Below are 27,137 nucleotides of genomic sequence, written 5' to 3'. Positions count from 1 at the left end.
CCAATAGTTGTATCTAGTTTTGTCCTTTGTAATGTTCTCTGTAGTATAATGGAAAGATTCTCTCATCTATGGATGGAGGCATGGTTGGCCGAACCACATTAAAACGGCGTGTACCATTATTGTGATTATTTTATTTTTATGTTCTCAATGTGACATTGTTTGCATTAAACCTTCTGCTGGCACAACAGTTACATTAAAGGAAATCAACGTACTTCAAGCCCTCTTCAACATGGCCTTGAGTGGCACATCACTCAGAGCCAAATGCCTATATCCATCCTGGATATAAATGTCGATCGATGTCCCCACAAATAGGCCTGCAGAAATCGCAAACTGTTGAACAGAAGACCAGTTTGTAATCATCGTCATACTTCTCAATCCTGAACCAATCACTCAAAGTTTGAATACTCAGGTTCCCTTCAACCCCACCAGTTGTAACAAACAATTTTCTAATCGATTCATCATACTCATCAAGCTTCCACACTGTGGATTGTATACAAGTGGCAGCAGATAACTTTATGTTATGATCTGTTAGCACTGGATCACTCCTTTCTTAGGGTTCAACGGTGTGAAGGTCAATGGGAGACCATTTGATGCCTCGACCTAGTCTTGCACAAAATCAAGCGAGCAGGTCTCATTCCCGACACTGGCCGCTGTGATGGCACCACTGCCACGGATAACTGGCAGGGTGTAGTAATTCACCCCAGATTGGAGCTTCTTTCTATCAGTGTCAAGCACTGGATCAGGTGCAGCTTGGACAGTAGGGAAAAGAGGAGGAAGAAGAGTAGCACGAGCGTAGTCTTCATTGTAAATATTAATCTTTTGGGAGATGTGGAGAAGTGAATGCAGAGATGACTTGTATTCGTAGAGTTTTGAGATGGGTTGAGTAACACGACAGAGTTATGAGTTGTTAGCAAAAAGCAACATTTGTCTTTGGTAGGGAAATTATGTCTAATGGACAATATTTTGAACCAGTACTTGAATAGAGAGTAGAAATGGGTTCCAGTCAATTTCTCATTTATCATCATATTTAGGGGTAGAGCAAAAGTCAAAAGTTGATTGGTAGTGTGGTACAAAACTCTAAAGCAAGTGAAATGCATATCCAGTTGCTGTACAAGCACAATACATTCAGTCTACAAAAGTCTAAGGTTATACAAGACCCGTAATTTTGACTTTGGAAGCATTTAGGTTTTCCGTTTTAGACATAATTTTCAATGTTTATCACAATCCCAAAATTGAACTTTTATGAATAAATGCTCCGTGCAAGTTCGATTACTTTAATAAAAAAACTCAGTTCATTCAACCATTCCTGCATGCTTAGGAAGTTTCATCATATATGTTTGAATGGTTTGTTCCAAGTCAAAGCCCCTCATCCTCATCTACTACTTGCACATGAATCACAGTATCCTTTTTCGTGAAGAAATGTACATTTTTCTTGTGTTGTACAACAAGATCAAGATCATGTGGGGCGGTTTCACTCTCCACCTTCCAATTCTTATACAATGATGATGATATGCTTATTTTTCAAATTCCAAAAAATGATTTTATAGTGCTCCTTTTGAACTATAGGATGACCCTGATATCTTATAGTCTTGTTTGACAGAGCTTCTCAAATAGTAAAGTAACACTTGATGGTTAAATATAATTTTTTAGAATATTTGAATAGTTCTCGTAACCATGGATCTCACACTTTATGCTTCTCAATATTCTTTATTTAAATTTTAGAGTAAGAAAAATAATGTTTTTCCTTAAATTCAATCAAAAGAAAATTTTATTCAATTAAAATATTTAAAAAATATTATAACTATTGTTATTTTTAATAAAATCATTTTTAAAATACAATTTCTAAACAACAAATTTAATCCCGCATCACAATATGAATTATTTTTACTTTTGCTTCTTTTAGTGTTAAATGCAAAAGTTAAATACTAATTCAAAATAGGATTGATTTTAAGACATCATTGATAACCCATATAAAGCCAAACTACCTGGCTTCATGATCAAACCATAGTTGCGGGGCAAGGTCCAAAAGTCACACATTTTCATGGCACATGAGTCATCAGTTTTAAATTTAAGAGCAGGAACTGATTGATTAGCTAATAGGCAAGACAGGAATATAAACTAATACTTATGACATGGAACCTGATTGGAGGTTTAGCTTATATTTGTTTTGAACTAGAGTAAATTACATGACATTGTAGTAAAATCCTATTTAAGTGATTTTAAAAGGGATAAAAGTGTTTCTTAATACTTGAAAGTGTTTTCCTTATAAAAACAAGTGTTAAGATTGAGCCCTTAAAAGCAAGACATGATGTAACAAAGTTAAGATTTAACTGTCACCTTACTATCTCTTTGATGTATTGACATTGATTTGAGCATTCAACCCATGTCTCTTACATTGTATATAACTTAGGTGTATTATGAGTTTCATAGAAGATACAAGTCATAGGCTCCTTGTAAGTACATAAGTTGTCCATAATCGGTTCATGGATTTGAGCAATCTAATAGAGACTGTAGTACACCACCTTTTAATTGGAGGGATGACTTGTCTTGCCTGTCAGGATGAGTTTTTCATGGTGAGTGCACTAGTATATGTGATGCACATTGGACAAGACCTATGGTAAATCATAATACAAGGCTATCAATTGTCATAATTCACCAAGCTACAAGACCTTTAGAAATGTTCTTCATCGAGAGGAATTGATCTGTGAACATCTAGACCCAAGTATGAGCACTATATCTTTAGATTTTTATCCTAATATTGTTTTTATAACTATATGTTTCCATTACGATAGATTTAGAGAAATCTAGGATAGTTTACATGGACCTTATGAGATCTAAGGTCAAGGAATGGAGAAATCCAAGGTTCCTAACAATTAAAAGTTTGTGAAGGTCTCAAAACTCACTTTTAAAAAATACTTAGAAGTGATTTTAATAGCATTTGACATATGGCTTTTGCAAAAATCACTTTTTTGTTATATAAAAATGATTAATAAAAGTACCATCAAAAATACTTTTTGGTTTATAAATGAACTTGTTCTCCATAAAAGTATTTATATTATAAGTGCTACAAAATAGAAAAATAAATGTTACACACTAAAAGCACTAGACAAAAATATTGTATACTAAAAACATTTTTATTAAAATCACTCTCAAATGAACTCTAAGTTCTTATTAAGGGTGACAAAATTTGATATAATTCGCTAATATGATTCAAATTCAACATGTTTTTCATAGGTTCCAATTGAGTATAATTGTGTTTGAAATCAAATTTATGTCAACATGTATAATCCATTTAATAAATAGATTATTTTTTAGTCAACCTGTACAACACATATTTGATTCAAATTTACTTATTTAACAATTATGTCAATGGACTTGATTATAAGTCTTATATAAATCTATATTATTTACCTCCAAACTTGACATGTTTATGACTCAATTGACTTATCTTATTCACAATCAAATTTTAAATAAATCAATTATTGGTTAAAGATTACAAAATAGGTTAAACGGGTTATATGATATGCTACATGTTTAATAATTGGTTGTCTTTTAGTCAAGTATCTAGCCTTTGATATTACATGAACACGACCTACCAACATGAATCACTACCCTATATTTAGTGCTTGTAGGAATATGATTAGTATTCAATGATAATTAATACTAGAGTTGAATGCCTTAGAAACTTTGGTAACCCTAGAGAATCTATAAGAGGGTGGAAATTTTAGTTCCATTATGTGAAAATTTAATAAATTGTTTTTTTTAAATAAAAATAAAAATTGGGAATAATAATTTTTCCCTCAAATGGACCTCTTTTTTATGTTGCATACTGTGTAGTGAGTCTTTGGAAGAGTTTAATTTAAACTGGAGCTTCGAGTTGGTGTCTTAATTTTGCTTAGAGTAGCAAGTTGATCAAGGGTGGTATTGAAGAGTCCCAACTTGACTTGAAGTCAAGTAAACTGATATAATGTGGAAGCTTAATGTGAGTAAGAATCATCTTGGCATCTTAGATCTAAGCAATGAAGCAATACCAATTTTTTTAAAATTAATCTTTTAGGTTTAAGTACTAATCTTTAGGTTTGGATATTCCCAAACCTTAAATTCCAAGTGTTGAAGACGATTTTGAAGTTGTTGGAAGTCTCATAAACCCATGATCTTCCGCTCGATGACTCAACCTTGTTCTTGGCACACTTCCAATGGGGGGGGAGGGTGGAGGCTATGACTCTCTTTCTCTTTGGATGGCGGAAGATAAATGTTATAGAAACTTAAACCCCTAAGGGTCATTTATAGGGTTCTTAACTGGGTTTAAGTGACTTGAGTGCACATAGGCTCGGGTCACTTAATTTAGCCCAAAATGGTTCCTAATTGATTAATTAACTCAATAAGGCCTAATAATTTAATCAATTAGCTCAATTTAGAGACCTTGTTCACTTATCCCTGTGCAACCTTGCATAATTACCAAAACATCCTTATGCACAAAAGTGAAGCTATAGCCAATTCAACCCTCATAATCCATGCCAACAAGGTATATGAGTTTAGAGTGGGGACCACTGAGACTTATAGAAGTATTGGCTTCCTCATAATCCAATTTTGAAGTTGATTCAACATTCCACTACAGAGAATCAATTGAACTCCAATATCCTATATAATAACAACAAGACACTATGTGCTCAAGTTCGTGACCTACTATCCATTGTGTTCAGTCTTCCTATGAGCTAGTGTCCATAATCTAACAAGGCGAAAGCTATCAGCCTTTCAAGACAACATTTACTATCCTTGATCAGTTACAAATCCTCATTTTATGTATTTAACCGACATGTCTTAGCTTTTAAAGAGCCTATGTCAAGTTCCACTTAAGGAACTACTATGGCTATAGTTTTCATGAGCACACCTCCTTAGGATCACCCAAGAGACACATTATCTCAATCCCATGAGATATCATGGTGCCTTTATTGAGAATACATATTGCTATCGGTTTCTATCAATAGTGACCCAATCCATAGGGAATATATGATCAGCTTACGATCTCACTTGTAGGTCAAAGCCACTGATAACTTTAACACAAACTCAATATTCTCTCAAGGTTGAGAGACAACACAATGAAGCAACTTGGTGAGGTCATGACTACTTGACAGCCTTAAGTCATGACTCACCATAGGTCTTGTTTAATGTGTAACCATTCACACTAGTACACTCACCATGGGAAACCCATCTTGATAGCCAAGACCAACCATCCCTATAATTAAGAGGTGGTGCACTACAATTTCTAATGGGTTGGCTAAACCCATGAACCGGTTGTGAACAAGTCATCTATTTGTAAGGAACCTATGACTTAGATCTTTTGTACAACTCCTAATGCACCTAAGTCATGTACAATGCAAAAGAAGTAGACAAGAATGCTCATAAAGTATAATACATGGAATAAGGATAGATAAAAGTGAAACTAGAACATCATTAAATAAATAATGAATTCCAAATTTATTACATCATGTTATGCTTTTAAGGGCTCTATCCTAACAAATCAAATATCATCATTGGAACACGACCTAGTGTCTAATCCACATGCATAAACTATATATATATATATATATATATATATATATATATATATATATATATATATATATATATATATATATATATATATATATATAGGACATAAGGGCCAAAATTATTATAAAATTAGAAAAATGACCCCTCTCGGTCATTCTTTAGGAGACATGACCCTTTTTGGACATGAATATTCCTCACATTTCTTTCTAAAAACTCATTTTCCTCTTATTTCTAATACACAAGTCTTTCTTTCTTTCTCTCTCTCTCTCTCTCTCTCTCTCTCTCTTTCTCAGAAGTTTTTTTAATCAACTCAATCAACCATATTCAACTCAATTCTAGAACAATCAACCCTCTAGATCATCATCATCTTCATTAGAAACTATGATGTAAGTATTCATTGAATAACAAGGAAGGTTTAATGAGGAGTTTAAGAAATCGGTAGCTAAGTACAAAAAGTGGAATGAAGAAGAAAGAAAATTCAATTCTCAAACATAATAACCTATCGCTAACAATCAAACTACCTTGAATAAATTTAATATGCAAGGAAATGGGAAGAAAGGAAAATTTCCAACTCTCTAAAATTCAAAAGCCATTTGTGAATTAGGAGGAGGTTAGAGTTCTTCTAGAGATTAACATGAGGTGGTAGTGGTTGTACCACTGAGAAGTGCAAAAGTCCTTAACTACATTGATGAATGAAAGAAAATTGAAAATAAGGTTGAAAAAGGAATTGAAAAATACTATAATTCTTGGAAAAAAGAAAGATAGATCAAGGTAAAGCTGAGAAATCTGAAAGAAAAGATCAGAGAATTACTACTCCATTTCCTTAAGTTTTGAAGGGGAATAAAGTTAATAACAACTACTTGGAAGTTTTTGAGGTGCTAAAGCAAGAGAAGGTGAACATATAATTGCTAGATGTTGTCTAACAATTGTTTACCGTACCTTAATGCTTAAAACCAAGAGATGGACATAAACCTTAGCATCCTTGCTAAAAATGTGTGGAGATAGACATAGAGTTACTTCTTCATACCATCCATAGGCAAATGGACAAGTTGAACTAGTAAATAGAGAGATACAAGGGATTCTAGTGAAGGTGGTCAACATAAGCAAAAAGTATTGAGCTACTAAATTGGTAGATGCTTTTTAAGCATATCGAATTACATATAAGACTAACCTTAAAATGTCTTCATATAAAGCAGTGTATGGAAAAGCTTGTTGGGAACCCTAGATTACTTTGTTCCCATGTCTTGGATCTCATAGGGTGCATGCATCCTATCCTTAGGGCTCTCTAGATCTAATGCAACGAAAAATAATGGCTTCAAAAACCATTATAAAATAAATATCCAGAAAAAAAAAATGCTCATACCTGGATCTAGATGTTCCCAGATCAATTCCTTGCGATGAAGAACATGCCTAGAAAAATTAGAGAATCTCTCCTCATGCTGCTACCCACATATGTGTGTGTCCCATGCGATTCCCATGCACATGGCCTATGCACATTGCGTACACTTCTCATGCATGTGGCTTGTGCGCTTCTCGTGCATGCAGCTTGTGTGCATCCTGTGCGGTTCTCGTGTGTGCAGCCTATGTGAATGATTTAATACTTTTAAAAATAATTTGAAATTAAATAATTAACTCAAAAATTGATGCTAGATTTCTATCAACCAAATTGGTCAAAAATACACTTTATCACTACTTATATATTATATAGTAAATGTATACCTATAAAAACAACTTGGTTTGTTTCATGTTGAACAAAAAAATTTAATTGGGTTATTTATTTATAGTTTATTTTAAATAAAATATTATAAATCATTATCATTTTCTAAAATATTATTAATTGCTCATTTTGAATAAGAAATATAATTAAAGTATTAATATTGCTAATTTATATTATCTACCAAAATATTTATGATTACTTTTTAATAAAAAGGATACATTATTATTTATTATTTATTATTTATATTTTCAAAAATTATAATTGTATTATTTATTCAAGAAAATCATTATCCATCCATTTCATATTTATCTAGTGTAATTTGTATAGTATCAATATTTGTTTTAAAATAAATTTAGGACGTTTCTATCAATTTTAAAATATCATAATTCATTACTAAAATTTTTAAAATATTGTCATTCATTTTTAACAAAATAAATGTCGTATTAATATTTATTTGAAAAGTGAAAATTAGAAGTATTTTTAATGAAAGTTAAAAAATGAATATTTTTTTGGTCAATTTAGTAAAATGGATAAGTTCATACAAGTGAAGATGACAGTTTTGAAATGATGCGTGCGAGAGGGACAAAGCTTATTGAAGGTAAAACAATAGTGCCACCATTTGTTAAACTCTTTCAAAGTAATATATGAGACGTTAATTTTTCAAAAGGAATTTTTCGAACACAAAAATGAAGAGTAGGAATAGTCATTTTATCCATTTTCTTATTTATTTTTATTTTTGGATAACTCAACTAACGACAATAATGAAATAAAAAATAATTTCAAATGTGAATAAAATCTCACCTAAGCAAGATTTCAATTCATCTCTAATAGGAGACATTTTGATCTTCAGTACAAGTTGTTTTCAAAAAAAAAAAAAAAAAAATTGGAAAACCAAAACCTTGTTTGGAAAATTTGTTTTTAGAAATAATTTTTTTGTTTTGATTCTATAGAAAAATTATAAAATGAATTTATGTTTATATATATATATATATATATGTATATATTTCTTCCTCCATTCTTATTTTCATTATTACCTAACATTAATATGGAAACAAATAATGATTCCAACTTTGCATTCTTGATCATCTAAATATAAGAATTGAAATTATTAAATTCATTCTTATTCAAGAAGAAATGAGAATGAAAACAAAACATTCATTCTCATTGCCCATTTGCATTTCCATTTCCATGTACGAAACACGACACAAAAAAGAAAAACGCAAACAAGGATGAATTGAGATGCTAGTGAAAAATATTGCGGTGTTTTTGATAATTTCCCAAGATTTTTTTTTAAAAAAAATTACTTCCTCGTAACTATAAGTACTACTCTTTATAAATATAACTCGACCTCCAAGTATGCTTCTGTGAAAAGGTACTAGTCCTTTGATATACTCTCGTGGCCCTTTATTACAAACTGAAAATGACATAATGAATTTATATTTGCAATGATACAAACCGCAAGCAAAGAGGAAGTACTCTTTAATTGATTAAATGCATACATGGTTAATTAGTATTCAGCACACAAGTCATAATAAACTGCTAGCCAGTATTGATGTTGTCATCAGCAAATCTTCAAGCCTTCTTGAACATAACCTTGAAGGGCACATCACTCAGAGCCAAGTGCCTATATCCATCCTGGATATAAATGCCAATGTCCCCACAAACAGGCTTACAGAAATCACACTGTTGGACAGAAGACCAGATTGTTGTCATCTTCATATTTCTCGATCTTGAACTGGTTGCTCAAAGTTCCACGCCCCAAGTTCCCTTCAACCCAACCAGTTGTGAAAAACCATTGTCCGGATGATTCATCATACTCAAGCTTCCACACAGTGGATTGTACGCAGATTGTGGCAGCAGAGAACTCGATGTTATGATCAGTGGACACACGAATCACGCCTTTCTTGGGGTTCACTGGCGAAAACATCAATGTGAGACCGTTTGATACCTCATTTTGTTCCTGGACAACATCGAGAGGGCAAGTCTTGTTCCCAGTGCTGGCCAGGGTGAGGCCACCACCGCCTCTCCTACGGATGACTGACAGGATGTAGTAATCAACCTCGGACTGGAGCTTCTTTCCCTCAGTGTCAAGTAGGGTCAGGAGCAGCTTCAGCAGCCACAGGAAAAGGCTTCAAAGCAAGGGCAATGAGCAGCAAGGATAAAAGTAACGATATAGTCTTCATTGTTGTTAACCTTTTAGAAGATATATCTTATGATGATGAGAAAAGAATGCAGAAACAGATTGTATTTATAGAGCTATCATGTAGGTTGAGTAATCCTTGTGAGTTTGAGCACTTGTAGTGTTTCATTGTAATCTTTATCACTATTACCTAACTTAACTTCTATATATAAATGGATGATCTAAAACCCTAGTTGAATCATATCAGGTAGCCTCGATCAATGAAGAAATTAATACAGGAGAGAAGTTTGAAGTTGAATTATTTGAATTCAAACTGTCCTTCATTATAAAGTTAAAACAGCTTATCCTCACACATCATATAACATTTTTTCCTAAGTATATATGTTGATATATATATCTCAATCAATAGCTTGGACCACAAGATTCGACAATGGATGTTTTCTATCTTTAATTATTTGGGAAACTTGTGTTTTGAAGCTGCTATTTGGGAATTATATTGTTTTCAGAACCCAACAATGGGGAATATGAGAATCACCTTTTAATATAAAAAGTATTATCATTTTTGTGCACTTTGAGTCGACTCCATCTTCTGTGCCCAAATTGCCCGTCCGTTTCTCTAGCTTAGCATCCTCAACATTCTCCCAACCTCCATGTTAGCAGGACCTAACCTGAACCGACCACCCAATCTAAATGTTTTCCTATCTCATTTAAAATCTTTCTATCATCCTTCTTCACTCCTAACAACCTAAAATTTCTCTCATTTCAGTTCAGAAACCCAAATCCAAAACTCCAAGGCAACATCAAAACGCGACTTTCGGCATGCCTCTGGCTTGGACACCTTAACTAGGCGCTTGCCCTGAGCCCTAGCCACAACTGACTCTCATCTAGGAGCCATGGGAGTCTAAGAGAATTCGAGAAAAACGAAATGGAGCTCGGGTGGAGAGAGTAGGTACCCAAAAACCGAAACCCTAACCTCAAAATGCGTCCTAGACTCACAAATCTATGTCTAAGATAGCTATATCAGCAAGAAATAGCACCAACCATCTCTCCTAGACCATTGAATCGGAAAAACCCTTGAAGAACCAAAGGAAAAGATGTAGAAGATGAAGTGCGGGAGACTCATAAAGTATTGGGTCCTGACGAACCAGTTGACCGATCCTCAACTAGGAAGAAAAGTCTATTGGAAGAGAGAGAATGTTTGTTTCCCTTTGGTATTTTGGTGACTGTACCTTATGTACTACCTTAATCTACTTTAGGTACTACCTTAACCGACCTTAGGTACTACCTTAGTTAAATTTGCGTACTACCTATGTGAAGGCTTGAAACTTTATTTGTATATATTACTTACTTCATTTATGACCCCTAAAGCATGCCATTTTGTGATTAATTAGTGTGTTCAGTTGGTTCACCTATGGTATTTTAATGATTGTACTTTAGGTACTATCTTAATTGCCCTTGATACTATCTTAATCTACTTTAGGTACTACCTTAACTGACCTTAGGTACTACCTTAGTTAAACTTGCGTACTACCTATGTGAAGGCTTAGAACTTCATTTATGGATATTATTTACTTCATTTGTGACCTTTAGAGCATGCCATTTTGTGATTAATGCTACTGGAAGAAAGAGAAAATGTTTTGCATCTCTCAACCGGACCCCATCTGGGATGAGGTAACCAGTCGACCAGTTTTATGTCTAAAACTGAAAAGGACACCAACCCGCTCCTAGACAGTTGAATGAGCTAAAATTGAAAGTGGGGAGCAAAGAGAAAATGACATTTGTGGCTAAACCATGAAAGCATAGAAGGGAAAATAATAGAAATTGTGTCCATGATGAAACAACTATTGCCTCTTACACCAACCCAAATTTATTCATGTATGTGAATCATTTGAAGGATCAATATCATCTCTATTGCAGGATTTAGTTCCTTCATTTGCTACCTAGACTTCATGGGTTTTAATAATGGGTAACTAGATGCTTCAAATCATACGAGGGTTTTTATTTCTATTATTATTTTTATATTTTGGTCATAATGCTATGCTTAGGTAAATTTGTCTTCATTCTGGTCAAATTAATATTGATAAAGATATATATTTTTTTTTTCCAAAATCAAAAGAGCAGTTGGATTGAAAAAATAATGAATAATTAACCATCTTATTTTCTATGATGGACATGAAAAATTAGATGGAAAACAAGAGGATAGAGGGTCCATTGATGAGTCTACCTATCTTTGAGGTATCTAATTTTTATTATTATTATTATTGTAATTAGAATACCTTATTTATAAGTCATACATGTATAAATATTATAAAATGAAAATATAATACTTTTTATAAATTAATAAATATTCATTTATCAATAAATCAATAGCCTTATTAAAATAATAATTTTTCTTGGTCTCAAAAGTATTATTTATAAGGTTACACAAAAATGATGTTACAGGTTACACAAGATTCATTTCATTAGTAACTAATATTATTGCTGCTGAGGAAATAGGCAAATCTTAACCAAGATCTATATATGATAATGAGAATTACAAACAAGAGATCTTTGGTAAATTAAATAGCATATCCCTAAATCTGCCTTAACTAAAAATAGAATAATCAATTCACCTAAACAAAGTACAACTACTAGAAAACAATAAAAATTTGGAAGGTTAGAATGCATCTACAAAGTCCATAGAAGCTACAACTCCTAGTCCCTTGTCTCCAATGCAATCCAATATTTGCATAAATCATAGGAACTTGTCATACATCTCAATAAAGGAAGAGTATTGATTTTTAGAGATGATAGTTAGGATAAAAGTTAGTACCCACAATCGATGAAGTTTTTTGTAGTGGCGGATTAGCTTTATCAGGTCAGTTCCACGAGTCTCTAAAGCATAACTCAGGTTGAAGGAGGTCAAATTTGAGCAAATGGGGTAAATAGCTAGCATTGTAGTTGCCATAGTTGCTATTATGAATGACTATTGCAAAAGATAGTACAAAATGTATATAATTCACACATGTATTCCACATTTTAGGATAATAACAGTTCTTATGTCAAGGTTAACTAAGATAGTACCTAAGGTCAGTTAAGATAGTATCTAAGGTAGATTAAGGTAGTACCTAAGGTATAGTCACCAAAATACCAAAGGTGAACCAATTGACCACACTAATTAATCACATAATGGCATCCTTTAAGGGTCACAAATAAAGTAAGTAATATCCACAAATGAAGTTTCGAGCCTTCACACAGGTAGTACACAAATTTAACTAAGGTAGAACCTAAAGTCGGTTAACGTAGTACCTAAAGTAGATTAAGGTAGTGCCTAAGGGCTATTAAGGTAGTACCTAATGTACAGTCACCAAAATACCAAAGGGGAACAAACATTCTCTCTCTTCCAGTATACGTTTCTCCCCAATTGACTATCGGTCGAGGACCGGTCGACCAGTTTGTCTAGACCCGATACTTTAAGAGTCTCTCGCACTTCATTTTCTGCAGTGTTTCCTCTGGTTCTTCAAGGCTTCGTTGATTCAATGGTCTAAGAGAGATGTTTGGTGTCATTTCTTGTTGATAGAGCTATCTTGGACATGGATTTCCGAGTCTAGGATGCATTTGGAGGTTAGGGTTTTGGTTTTTGGGTACCTACTCTCTCCACCCGAGCTCCATTTCGTTTTTACAGAATTCTCTTGGACTCCCATGGCTGCTAGACGAGAGCCAACTGCGGCTAGGGCTTAAGGTAAGTGCCCAGTTGAGGTGTCTTAACCAAAGGCACGCCAAAAGGTGTGTTTTAACGCCGCCTTGGAGTTTTGGATTTTGGTTTCTAAACTAAAATGAGAGAAATTTTGTGTTGTCGAGAATGAAGAAAGATGAGAGAAAGTTTCCAAATGAGAGAGGAAAACATTTAGATTGGGTCATCAGGTCGGGTGTTTTTTTTTTTTTTTGAGAAATAAAGATCCAAAATTTAGTGTTTTTTTCATAATTTCAATGGTCCTGCTGACATGGAGGTTGGGATGATGCTAAGGATGCTGAGATGGAGAAATGGAGTGGCAATTTGGGCACAGAAGATGGAGCCAGCTCAGAGTGCACAAAAACGATAATACTTTTCATATTAAAAGCTAATTCTCATTTTTCCCATTGTTGGGTTCCGAAAACCATATAATTCCCAAATAGCAACTCCAAAGCACAAGTTTCCCTAATTATTTTCATGTTGTTCTGCTGCAAATAACTTTCCTCCCCTAACGATGAGAAAATTGTCTCATCAAAATGGTAATAGATAAAATGTGTCATAAAAACATCACTTATTTGAGTTTTCAAATATTCGGAATCAAAACTAGCATAAATGCCAAAATGTCTTCGAGGATCCATCTTAATCATCTGAGAAAGAGTAATAGGGACATGGATAGCTTCATAAAAAAAAATTGTAAGTGAGAAACATTTTATTATTAACTAAGTACAAGTTATAAAGGTGAAAGATTGTGGTGAGCGAAAGGCAGCATGACCACAAGTAAAAAAAAAAGGTAGTTTAGTTCTAAGCAAGGTTTGAAATATTGATAAATACAAATATATCGGTATTTGAATTTTACAAAAATATCGATAAAATATCAGTGGATATTTTGACAAAAATATTGGTGGGATGAAAATTATTAAATATTCATGAAAATGCTTAGAAAAACTTCAAAAAAATGATAAAATAAACAAGAATACATATATTAAAGTTATTTTGTAAGTGTAATTGATATAGGTACTATCAAAGATAATGTTTATCAAATTTTTTAAGAAAATATTAACTTAAATTCTTTTAATATATTTATATTCATTTATTTTAAAAATTAAAAACTATTTTTATGAAAACATGTTTTTATTAGATTTTAAATAAAAAATTAATTCCATTTACAAAAAAATATTTATTTGAGATTTAACTTCTAAAATTTTGTTACAAATTTGTTGTGATAACTTTTTTTTATTAGCATTAATTTATTTAAATAATTAAAATTATTAAAAAATTTATTAATAATTTATTTTATCAAATTATTTTTAATTTATAAAAATTTTAGAACTTTATTAATTTTTTATATTTTTCCAATATTTGAATAAATTTATATTTTTAATATTTTAAAATAAAAACATTTAAAATTAAATAAAATTAGAAGGATAAATATAAAAAAAATTAAAGTGAAGTGATAGTAATTTTTAAAAATAGGATTAATGAGATAAATGTGAAAAATAATTAAAATAAAAGGACAATATAAAATAAAAGGGTGATATAAATTTAAAATAAAAGATAAATTGAAAATTTTAATTAAAGATTATAGATAATTTTTTTAAAAAAAAGATTTTTGAAAAAAATTACCAAAAAAATCGTCAAAGTTTTTACAGTGTCGTCCCCCATCCGTTCGTGCTCTCCAGTCTCAATCGATTATCGGGAATTCATCGAAATATTGTTGAAATCGTCGATTTTTGGGTTATTTTTCACCAAAATTTGAGGAAAAAAATTCTAATTTTTTAAACCCTGGTTCTAAGAAATAATGGTCAAGCAATCAATTCAAGCCTTTTGATAAGGGATTCAACTAAACCATTTTGGGTATGGATACGAGTAATAAGATGTTTAATGTTAATTCCAATTGACATATAATGGTCAATTAATGATTGAGATGAAAATTCATTAGTATTATCAAGATGAATTTTCTTAATAGGATAATCTGGAAATTGTGTTCTTAAATGAATTATTTGAGCAAGTAAGGTGACATTGTGAGTAGAAAGAAGGCAAAATGTGACCATTTAGTAGAGGTATTTATTGAGACCATAAAATACCAAAATAGTACGAGGGTATGTATATCCCCATGAATTCTTTTTAAGAAGGTTGGAGATTCTGAGACTTGTCACTTTGGTAACATTAACATTAATAATCAATTTACCTTGTAAGCAAATATCACAACTATATTAATTCTTGGACAAAAGAATCTTGTGGTTCTTTAAAGGGTGCTCATGAGAATTATTGGTGATACAATGCACATCATATATGAACCTAGGTGACTAAGTCGTTCATGCCAAAGCATAGAGGTATTTGGGTCGTAGAACCTTTGGTTCATTATAATATATGCTTTAATGGATTAAATGGTTGTGTGATACGACCTATAAGAAAAGGCAGAGAGTTTCTCTAATAGATGCTTTTGTCCAAAGTAACTAAAGTAATGTAGAGATATTCTATATTACCTTTATTCATAGTACTTTTAATATGATATCTATTTCGGTGAATATTTTTAAAACTAAAAAAATTCCTTTGGGATTATTTGGTAGAATATAACCCATATTTAATATTAAATTTTGTTTCACCAAGTAATAATGACTTTTCAGAGCCTTGAATCAGGTTTATCGAACTTGATATTGTGTTAACATTGACTAATGCAAATGCTAAGTTCGGGAAATATTTTTTATCTCGAATAATTGTATGTGTTGTTGCACAGTCAGCAAGACATACATCTTCATGATGTGTTATGCAATTAGTCAAGTTAGGGGGATTCATCCATCTTATCATGTGGAATCTTTGAAAATAAATGAGATTTTGGACTTTGCTATAGTCTTGTGCTCCTTTGTTATGTTTGTATTGATAATGTGTTGTAGAAAATAAAGTGGAAAGAGGAGGATAAAATAGAATGTTAAAGAAAGAAGTTAAATGCATATTTCATTATTAAATGTCTCCTCGAAAGTCACAAAGAGATTTACATTAATATAAATGATTATTCACAAATTTTGACAATGCGACAAATTATCATATATATATTATAACAATAATTCCCTTTTAACAAAAGAAATACATTATTAATAATTGTTTGAAAACTGGCAATATTTTTAATGAAAATTTAAAAATTATTATATTTTTGGTAAATTTAGGAAAGTGGATAAGTTCATACGAGTGAAGAGGGCAATTTCGAAATGATGCTTGTGAGAGGGACAAAGGTTTTACTAGGGCATGTAGGAAGAATATTTTTTGAAAGTAGTGCAGTGAGTGCAAATTAATTAAAGATAAAAAAAATTATATAAGTCTGACCTCCAAATATGCTTCTGGGAAAAGGCACTAGTCCTTTGATACACACTTGTGGCCCTTTATTACATACTGAAAATGGCGAATTTATATCTGTAATGATATAAACTGCATGCAAAGAGGAAGTTTGAACATGGATTTTCTGTTAAGAAAAGCTTCAACTATTATTGAAATATAGGAGAAAAGTACTCCTTAAACTTATTACATGCATATATGGTTAATTAATATTCAACACATCTTCAAGCCTTCTTGAACTTAACCTTGAAGGGCACATCACTCAGAGCCAAACGCCTGTATTCATTCTGGATATAAATGCCGATGTCCCCACAAACAGGCTTGCAGAAATCACACACTGTTGGACAGAAGACCAGCTTGTAGTCATCTTCATATTTCTCAATCTTGAACCAATTATCCAGAGTTTCACGACCTGGATTGCCTTCCACCCCACCAGTTGTGACAAACCGTTGTCCGGACGATTCATCATACTCAAGCTTCCACAAAGTGGATTGTACACAGATTGTGGAAGCAGAGAACTTGATGTTATGATCGGTGGACACACGAATCACGCCTTTTTTGGGGTTCACCGGCGTAAACGTCAATGGGAGACCGTTTGATACCTCTTGCTGTTCTTGGACAACATCAAGAGGGCAGGTCTCGTTCCCAGTGCTGGCCAGGGTGAGGCCACCGCCTCTCCCACGGAAAACTGGCAGGATGTAGTAATCAACTCCGGACCGGAGCTTCTTTCCCTCAGTATCAAGCACAGGGTCAGGAGCAGATTCAGCAGCCACAGAAAAAGGCTTCACAGCAAGGGCAATGAGCAGCAAGGAGAAAAGCAACGATGTGGTCTTCATTGTTGTTGATCTTTTAGAAGATATATCTTATGATGATGAGAAGAGAATGGAGAAAGAGCGTGTATTTATAGAGCTCTCATGTGGGTTGAGTAATCCTTTTGAGTTTGAGCACTCGTAGTATTTCATTGTAATCTTTATCGCTATTACCTAACTTAACTTGTATGCATAAATGGATGATCAAAAACCCTAGTTGAATCATTCCAGCTAGCTTCAGTGAAAGGAGAGAAGTTTGAAGTTGAATTATTTGCATTCATTGCAAAGTCAAATCATCTTATCCTCACACGTCATATATCCTTTTTCACTACAAAGTCTGTCCATGCTTTGTTTTGATAATTGATAATACAGCCATTAGACTGTTTAAATGAAATAAAACAAAAAGGTTTTTTATGAGAGGAAAAGTACCTTTTGGGTTATGTTGTATATTTTTTCTTGATTTTCTTTGTGCCTTGATCAATGCATATTTTGCTACGTACGTACTTCAAGAGTTGAGATTGCAAGTTGGATATGATCCCAATTCAGTACCTTAGAATTTTGCTAAAGGACTTTTGATGAAACAGGATAACTCTCCTAATTAAGAATGCTAATGAAAGAAAAGAGACACATCCATTCCAAACCTTATCTTAAATGTTCAAGCTATTGGATCATTTGTCAAGCAATGGCTAAAGTAGAAAATCAGTGATACCGACTATATATATATATATCATGGAATAATTGATGCCAACGCTGAAAGTGGTTGTAGTTTTGGTAGCCCTAGAGCTGCATATACAAGGAAGTCTTGACAGTTTTTGTTTGAATGGGTGACAATTTGACCAGGTCCGGGGCTATATATCAATAGCAATATTTTCATAGAAATGGAGCCAACTCCCAAATAATTTTCAAGTCAAATTTCAAAATACCATTTATTTTTATTTCTTTTGAAGTTTTGAAGAATGACTAATTTCCATCAACTAAACTTAGCGTTTTTAAATAAAAAATAAAAAATAAAACTCCAATGATCTTTAATTATATTTTTTATTATTACTTGCACTTGAATATTTTTTGTAATATATGACAAATATCGACATACTAAATTTATATGATTACATTACTTGAAAAAAAAAAAAAAAAATTCATAGTAAAAAATTTATATTATAATTATATTTGTTGGAGTTGGGTGGGTGCCCAAGTTAGGCTAACCCAATCCTATCCAACCAAATAAGAGATCGGAAGAGCAGTTTTTGGAAGTTGGAACTACCAAAAACTTCCTAGAACCACCCTAATAAATAAAACAAATGTGGAACAGAGTGATTTTCTGAAAGGAAAGACAGATAGAACTCGGGAAGAAAAGTTCTCTTAGAAAATAGGTAAAAGGTTTTTGTGCTGTGAAACAAAATTGTTTTTTATTTTAATGTGGTTCTATTCACTACTAGGGGTGAAGAATTGAATGGTGAAGCAACTCTTTTTTTTTTTTTTTTTTTTTTATCTTGGGCATTTTAAAAATGTAATTCGAAGTTTTCTTACAATATTTGTATTTTAGAAAATCATATTAGCTAAATCTAGGCTTTGCTTTATAAAGTCCATAAAAACCTTTATACCTAAATAACCATAAATTGTCAAAGGTTAAATACAAATTGAAAATCAGAATAAAATGAATTATATTTTCTATTAACTTGTCACATAAAATAATAAATTTATAAATTTAACTTATGTTCTATTCATAGATAATTTTTTTTCTTTGAACAAGTCATGTTCCATGCATAGAACATGCCTATTAAGTTTGTTAAAAAAAAAAAATTTGAGATTTTGTTGTAATTTTTTTTTAAATGGTTAAAAATTTTGAGAGGTTTTGTTAAAAAAGGAAAAATAAATTAAGATTTGTCCTAAAATGATGATGTGGACTTTTAGACTGAAAGAGAAGTAAAGATGAGTTTGGCTAGAATTTGTCCTAAAATTAAGATTTGTGTGTGAATATATAATAACTATATATCATTGAATTATCAAGGCAAATATCCCTTGGTTATTACATGGCTAGAATTCATGCATAGAATTCAGCTATATATCTACTACTTTATTTTATTACATTGAAGGAAATCAACCAACTTCAAGCCCTCTTAAACATAACCTTGAGTGGCACATCACTCAGAGCCAAACACCTATATCCATCCTGAATATAAATGTCGATGTCCCCACAAATAGGCCTACAAAAATCACAAGTTGTTGGATAGAACACCAATTTGTAATCATCCTCATACTTCTCAATCCTAAACCAATTACTCAAATTTTGGATACCCAGGTTCCTTTCAACCCCACCAGTTGTAACAAACAATTTTCCGGTCGATTGGTCTTACTCATTGAGCTTCCACACTGTAGATTGTACACAAGTCGTGGCAGTAGAGAACTTAATGTTATGATCGGTCAGCGCGCGAATCACTCATTTCTTAGGGTTCACCGGCGTGAATGTCAACGGGAGACCATTTGATGCCTTGAGCTGGTCTTGGACAACATCAAGCGGGCAGGTCTCATTCCCAACACTGGCCGTTGTGATGCCACCATCGCTCCCACATATAATTGGCAAGATGTAGTACTTCACCCAGATCGGAGCTTTTTTCCATCAATGTCAAGCAATGGATCAGGTGCAACTTGGGTGGCGAGGGAAACTTATAGCAGGAAGGAGAGTAGCAAGAACGTAGTCTTCATTGTAAATATTAATCTTTTGAATATGTGGAGAAGTTGTGGGGAGCTTCCCTTCATGTGTCCTTCCCAAACTCAAGACCCTTTGGTTGTTCAAGGTAAACGGATAATCCATCTGGACCAAGATAAGCTCCGTTTGGCACAAGAGGGGAGAGATTTTCTTCTTCCTCAATGCCAAATGGAGTGGACGGACCAAGCCTATTAGGACTTCCAAATAGACAAACCAACCCAGCCGAAGTTTCCAGGCATTGAACGAATGGTCAATCACACCCGATGCTTGAGCAACGGACTAAATGATATTCACACCCAAAAATCAGTGTCAATTAGTGACATTGACATATATAAATGCACAGTCAACTACATGGTTCGAGATTTTTTCATGACAACTAGGAAATGGCACCAGTCAGCAACTCTTGCTTGGTATGATTTCCCAATCCACGCTAAGATGAAGGCTTTGATTGTCTTATTAAGGCTTATAATTAATCTGCCTGATGGCAATCATAATCGCAAGAAAGACATGAATGCAAAATCAGCTGTGACGATGGTGCCATTTGCTTTATAAAAACCCCTCGAGAAGCATGAAAAATGTACGTTTGTACATAGCCATTAGAAACAGTAGGATTCATCCATTTGTCAAGCAATGGCTAAAGTAGAAAATCAGTGATACCGACTGTATATGTGTATATATATATCATGGAATAATTAATGCCAACGTTGAAAGTGGTTGTAGGTTTGGTAGCCCTAGGGGATAGAATTAATTTTTCATTCTCATTTTTTATTCCAATATTCCAAACATGTCCTTATAAAATTGAAGTTCAGTGATGATGAAAACATGGATTAATGCTCCAAAGTTGCTCTTGCTTAATGGATTAAGATGGACCTGAGACCAATTCTAAACTAAATATGTTCATATATGGTATTGCTTATGTATCATGTACCTTCCTAGTTCCTTTGTTGAATGCTTAAGTATTTCCTTGAGTTTGAATACCAGTCTAATATTTAACATTTCTGACCTTTATCCCTATACATGATAGCCAATCATTTCATAACCAATGCAGATAGTTTTAGAGCTCAACAATATTTTGAGTAAACCTATATTCTTTAATTTCTTGACATGAGAGAGATCAATTACAACTTATTGAGGTACCGATATACATTATTTTGTTTGATGGAATAATAGCCTGAGTCTAATATACATGGATAAAAGAGTTTTAGGATATCATGGGCCCATTTGGCAACCACTTTTAAAATAGTTTTTTTGGTAATTTTTTTACTAAAATAGTTTTTTGAGAATATGTTCTTAAAATATGATGATTTTTTAAATAACAAATTTCTAGTTTTCCACTTATTTGTCTGTAAAATGTTTTGAAACCTAGGAAACATGAAGAGTAAGGTTATTATAGGAACAAATTTTACTTCTCAATCATATTCTATTGCTATAAAACACAAAGAACAAGGTCATTGAGTTCTAAAAAACAAAAGCTTAATTTATTACTAAAACCAACATAGAATTGTTCTTATGAATTAATATCAAAAACCAATTTTTGAGACTTGCTCTAGAAAATGTTGCCAAATGAATACCTTTCTAGTCCTTGAGAATCTCTTTAGTCATCTGGAGTTCCCTCATCAATTTGGTTAAGCTGATCACCATTTTCTTCATAAAATAGTTGAGCTTGAACTACTTGAAAGAATCCAGTAAGTTCTTAAGAACCATGTCAACCTAGGTTTTCCCATCGATTTCAACTCTAAGGATCTCCATCTTGTTAAAGAGTCTAATCATACAAATCATATGATCTCCAATAAGAGTTCTTTTTGACATCTTAGTATTCATAATCATCTTAAGAGCATCTTGCCTAACTAGCCTGCCCTTTCTACCAAACATCTCATAGAAACTAATAAGAATATCATAAGTTGTTGGCATAGACATATGTCGATGTAACAACACTTATCCAATGACCTAAGTATAAGACACTTGGTCTTTTGATCCACCCTCTACCAAATATGATAATTTTCCTTCTCCTCTTGAGTGAAATGTTCATTAAGGCTAGAAGGAGCAATTTCCTAAGTTACTCACTTTATCTCCTTTGAAGTGAGTATTATATCTAAATTCCTTTTCCAATCCGCAATTTAGTCTAGTCAACTTATTAATGGTGAGAATAAGGTTAATTGGATTATATGACATGATATTTGTAATAGAAATAAAAGCATGCATTAATATAATGAACATCCATAACAAGTTGGCTGTTAATTTTGCAAAAATGTAATGCTCAAACTATATGTCCTTTTATGAGGTATCCTAGTATCATAAGAATCAAGCCTATGGTGGATAGGTCATGATCTTATTACCAGTTAGAGACCCTCTTATATTGATTTCCTTTCCTTAATCATAAAGGTATCTAAAGATGAAATCAACATACCTTTTTTGTGGCTCATGGACTATGCAAGTGGGACCGTAGTGGGTGATTTGACCACTCCATATCACATGTTATGCATATAACCATTGTCCTTGAACTATGAATATCGCCAAGTAGGAACCTCACTATTGTGGTTGTTGCTCTCACTATAGACATGTCTAGTCTCATCTTCATGGAGAGTCCATATCCCTCGATTCTTAAGGCCCAACCCACAAGTGGGGTGGTAATGAACCTAAATCAAAATGGGCTCAACAATAAAGGTCGTGGCCTTTGCTAAGGCCCTCACTCACTTAAACTTTTTGAAAAGAAAGAGTTTGAATAATCTTGGTAACCTTTCTTAAAATAAATTATCCCTCTCATGAGATTTTCCAAATTTGCATTTATTTCTTAAACTATAACTTTTATACTAAAAGAATTGCTCTCTTATTCCTTTATCCTTGGACTATCCATATCCACAAAAGTCCTCATTTTGATATTTAGAGTGGAGGGCCTGAAGGATTTGATGGTTTCCTCTTTCTCTCAAGGTAGGAAAGCTTAGACGACTATCATAGGTGTCATTCTCCTTCTCTTAAAAGGAACGAAAAGGGGAGCCTGGAGAACCACCTATCTAAAAACTAAGTAGATAGTCCTAAAGAAATAGCAATATGACTTTTACTAACAACCAGTTTAGAAAAATGACAATGGAAAAAGCTTCTCATGAAAATTTATTTTTCTTTTGAAATATCCAAAATCATTTTTCTATTTTATTATGTATTTAACACACAATAAAAATATATATAATATAAAATAAATAATAAAATAAATCAGTTGCTCCCATGGCCTTAGGGATCTTGCTACTTAAAATTGGTAACCCATTTGGATAAAAATCCAAATTTACCAAAATTATACCTGCAACACAAGATAGGCTTAGTAAAAACAATTGCAAAGGAACCTTATTCTACTACAAAAGATTCCCAAACTTCCATGCATCTCTTCTTTATTGTCAATATGCTACAAGAAGCCATTAAGCATCTAAAAATTTAGGACAACCATTGGAAGCAACTTCCACTACTTGAAGCAGCACTCGATTAGTCGAACCGCTCGAGCATTATAAGTGACTGCTTGACACTCAAGCACTACATCCCTTTCCTGCACACCCAAGGTTGTTGCAACACCATTTTTCGACTATTTTCTCCATAAAAGTTACATCCTTTTTGCAATACAACATGCACTACCACGATGTGATCATCTAGATTGCTTCCAAATGCTCTAAGGGTTACAAAGAATGGCAAAAGAACAATTTTTACAACAAAAACCTACACTTCATTAAACCAAAGTTTACATCCATTCTATGAAAAATAAGATTTTTACAAACAAGAAAAATCACATGCATCTTTTGATGAGGCTTACAACCCATCTAAAGAAATACAACAATCTCAACAAACATCAATCATAGTAATTCATGCACAAATTTATTATTATCCCTAGGGCCATGAAATAAATAAAAATTCCCTACAAAATAGAGTTAGCACACCCTAAAGTAGATCTTATAAGAAAAACTTATCTTAGGGCTTTGATACTAATTAACTTGATGGGAACCCTAGATTTATTTATTTCTAAACCTTGGATCATATAGTTACATGCAAATCTACCCTAGGCTTCTCTAGAAAATAATCTAAGTAGAACCATGACTTTTAAAACCATTTAGATTAATAAAACTAGAGAAGAAACTTTCGTACCTAGATTTAGATGTTCCCAAATCAATTCCTTATGGTGAAGAAAATGTTTGAATACTTTGGAGGTCTTGTACACCCACAATCTTTTGCCCAATGACTTGAACCATAACCTTGGCACTCCAAATAGTATACTTTGGGAAGGAAATGCCTTGGCTCTCTCTCTCTCTCAGTGGAAGATAGTAGTCAAAAGCCTTGGAAACCCCAACCCTTAGGGGTATTTATGGGGTTCCCCTACTAAGCTTAAGTGATCTAAGCACACCAAGGCTTAGGTCACTTAATCTAGCCAAAAACAACTCCTAATTGATTAATTAATCACATAGAGTCATTTAGTTAATTAATTAGCCTAATCTAAAGACTTTATGCACTATTCCCTATGCAACCCTTTGTAATTACCAAAATACCGTTTATGCACAAGAGTGAACCTAGAGCCAATCTAACCCTCATAAACTATGTCATTATGGTATATGAACCACTAAGACCTATAGGAGTACAGGTTCCCTTAGAATCTGATTCTAAAGTTAATTCAACATCCCACTATGGAGAATCAAATGCATTCTAGTACCTAATGTAAATAACAACGAGACAAAGCTAAGGTATGTGACTTGCTATCCACTAAGGTTTAAAATGTCAAGATATATTAGAGATATACGCCAACATTTTGGATATTGGAGGGCTTTAACACTATAACACTAACAAATATGTTGTTTATCTAATTTTTCATAATTTTCTCTCATTTTTCGCCAATTTGTCAATGATATATTGAATTTCATCGATATTTGGACATTATCAATGATTTTTTCAGTGCCATGTCAACACCTTCCAATGGGTTTCATCCAAAAATTTCAATTGTTAACGTATTGGGCCAAGAGAAGCTCAATCCAATACTATAAGCTACATTGTTGCAAGGCATGCATCGATCTTTAAATAGAGCTTTGTTATGTTTTAAAGCGTCAATGTGGGACAATTATGGACTTTACACTTTAAAAAAACTTACTTCACTTCACAAAGGAGCAAGACTCCAACCAAAGACCACATGACATTTGTGAAAAATGTCCTATTCCATTACACCATATCTTCATTTATGCTAAATGTGTTTATGAATTTATATACATATATATATTATTTTATATTATAAATAAGTTGATTTTAATTATTTTATCATATATTTTATATGCAAACTAAATATAAGACAAATATAAATTTATAGATAAAATTATTATTATTTTTAAATAAAACAACTTGTCTAAATATCATTATTAATTTGTCAATAGAAAAATTCAATACTTGTATTATTGTATATTAAATCATGTATTAGAAGTTTTTTCCAATATTTTCATGAGTTTTGATAATTTTTTTTTATATTTTGTGCCAAAATATCCACTGATATGTCCCAATATATCCCCATATATTCGTAAAATCAAGTTACCAATATACCCATTAAAACCAATATGTTCATCCTTGCTATCCACTACATGTAAACTCCCCATGAACTTGTGTCCAAAATCTAACAAGGTAGTGTTACCACCTATTAAGATTATCTTTTCAATTCTTCAGTCATTGATCTCACTTATTATGTGATCAATTGACATAGTCTAACTCAAATGAACATATGTCAAATTTCCACTAAAGGAAATGTTATGACCATAATTTTCTAAATCACATGTCTTTTAGATCACCCAAGAGGGCACACTATCTCAATCCTATGAAATATCATGGTGCCTTTATTGAGAATACCTATTACCACTAGCCTCCATCAATAGTAACCCAATCCATAGGGATATGTGACCACCTTAGGGTCTCACCTATAGGTCAAAGCCTCATGTTCACTAGCACAAGCTCAATATACTCTCAAGGTTGAGAGTCCATGTAGTATAGAAGCTTAGTGAATCATGACAATTGACAGTCTTACATCATGATTTACCGTAGGTCCTACCCAATATCTAACCATATACACTAGTGTACTCACCAAAGGAAACCCATCTTGATGGCCAAGATAAGCCATCCTTCCAATTAGGAGGTTATTCACTACAATCTCTACTAGATTACTTAAATCTATGAATTGACTTTTGACAACTTATCTACTTACAAAGAATCTATGACTTGTATTCTCTATGCAACTCCTAATGCACTTAAGTCATGTACAATGTAAGAGATATGAGTCTGTATGCTCAAATATCTAATTAATGTATATGAGATAAAAGAAAACTAAGAAACATGAATAAATAAATTTATAAATGTATCACAATATGTTACATCACGTCATGCTCTTTAGGGCTTAATCCAAACAAGTATGTTGTTGCTTCTAATGTAGCAAAGGAAGTCGTTTGGCTTCAGAAGTTCTTGATGGGACTTGGGGTGGTACCCTTAGCTACATCACCCTTAGTATTATTTTGTGGTAATAATGGGATGGTGGCATAGTCTAAAGAACTAAGAAATCACTAGAAGGGTAAACACATTTAAGAGAAGTATCACTTGTTATGTGAGATAGTAATGAGAGGAGATGTAGTAGAGAAGATCACTTCTACAAAGAACTTAGCGGATCCCTTTACGGAGACTTTGTCTACTAAAGTCTTTGATGATCATAGGGATAGCTTAGGTGTCAAATGTGTTCCTAGCATGCTTTAAGGCTAATGAGAGTTTGTTCGGATTGAGCCCTAGAAAGCATAACATGATGTATCATATTGAGATTCATTTCTTTTTTTATGTTCCTTGGTTTCCCTAAATTATCTCATTTGCATTAATTTGTTATTTGAGCATACACACTCAGATCACTTGCATTGTACATGACTACTTGGGTGCATTAAGAGTTCAATAGAGAATACAAGTCATGGATTCTTTACAAGATGATAAGTTGTTCACAATTGATTCATGAATTTAGGCAATCTAATAGAAATTATAGTGTACTACCTCTTAATTAGAGGAATGACTTATCTTGACCATTGGGATAGAGTTTCTCATGGTTGGTACACTAGTGTGTATGGTTACATATTAGACATAACCTACAATAAATCATAACATAAGGCTATCAGTTATCATGATTCACTAAGCTA

At 32.8% G+C, this 27,137-nt stretch overlaps 1 protein-coding gene and 3 pseudogenes across 1 annotated transcript; all 4 read right to left on the bottom strand.

Annotated features, from left to right (window-relative positions):
* Window positions 1-213: 213 nt before the first annotated feature.
* Window positions 214-2,037, bottom strand: LOC100853531 (kunitz trypsin inhibitor 5-like; annotated as a pseudogene).
* Window positions 2,038-8,842: 6,805 nt separating this feature from the next.
* LOC132252762 (kunitz trypsin inhibitor 5-like) lies at window positions 8,843-9,453 on the bottom strand (annotated as a pseudogene).
* Window positions 9,454-16,575: 7,122 nt separating this feature from the next.
* On the bottom strand, window positions 16,576-17,333 carry LOC100255885 (kunitz trypsin inhibitor 5). Its single transcript, XM_002266394.5, has one exon. It carries the CDS (start codon window positions 17,286-17,288, stop codon window positions 16,677-16,679), a length of 612 nt encoding a protein of 203 aa, XP_002266430.1. The 5' UTR covers window positions 17,289-17,333; the 3' UTR covers window positions 16,576-16,676.
* Window positions 17,334-19,368: 2,035 nt separating this feature from the next.
* LOC100250713 (kunitz trypsin inhibitor 5-like) lies at window positions 19,369-19,964 on the bottom strand (annotated as a pseudogene).
* Between the last annotated feature and the right edge of the window lie 7,173 nt (window positions 19,965-27,137).

The sequence above is a fragment of the Vitis vinifera genome, chromosome 17 (genome assembly GCF_030704535.1).
Source record: "Vitis vinifera cultivar Pinot Noir 40024 chromosome 17, ASM3070453v1".
Lineage (NCBI taxonomy): Eukaryota > Viridiplantae > Streptophyta > Magnoliopsida > Vitales > Vitaceae > Vitis > Vitis vinifera.
The sequence above is the reverse complement of the archived record's forward strand: the minus strand, read 5'-3'. Positions and strand labels throughout refer to the sequence as shown.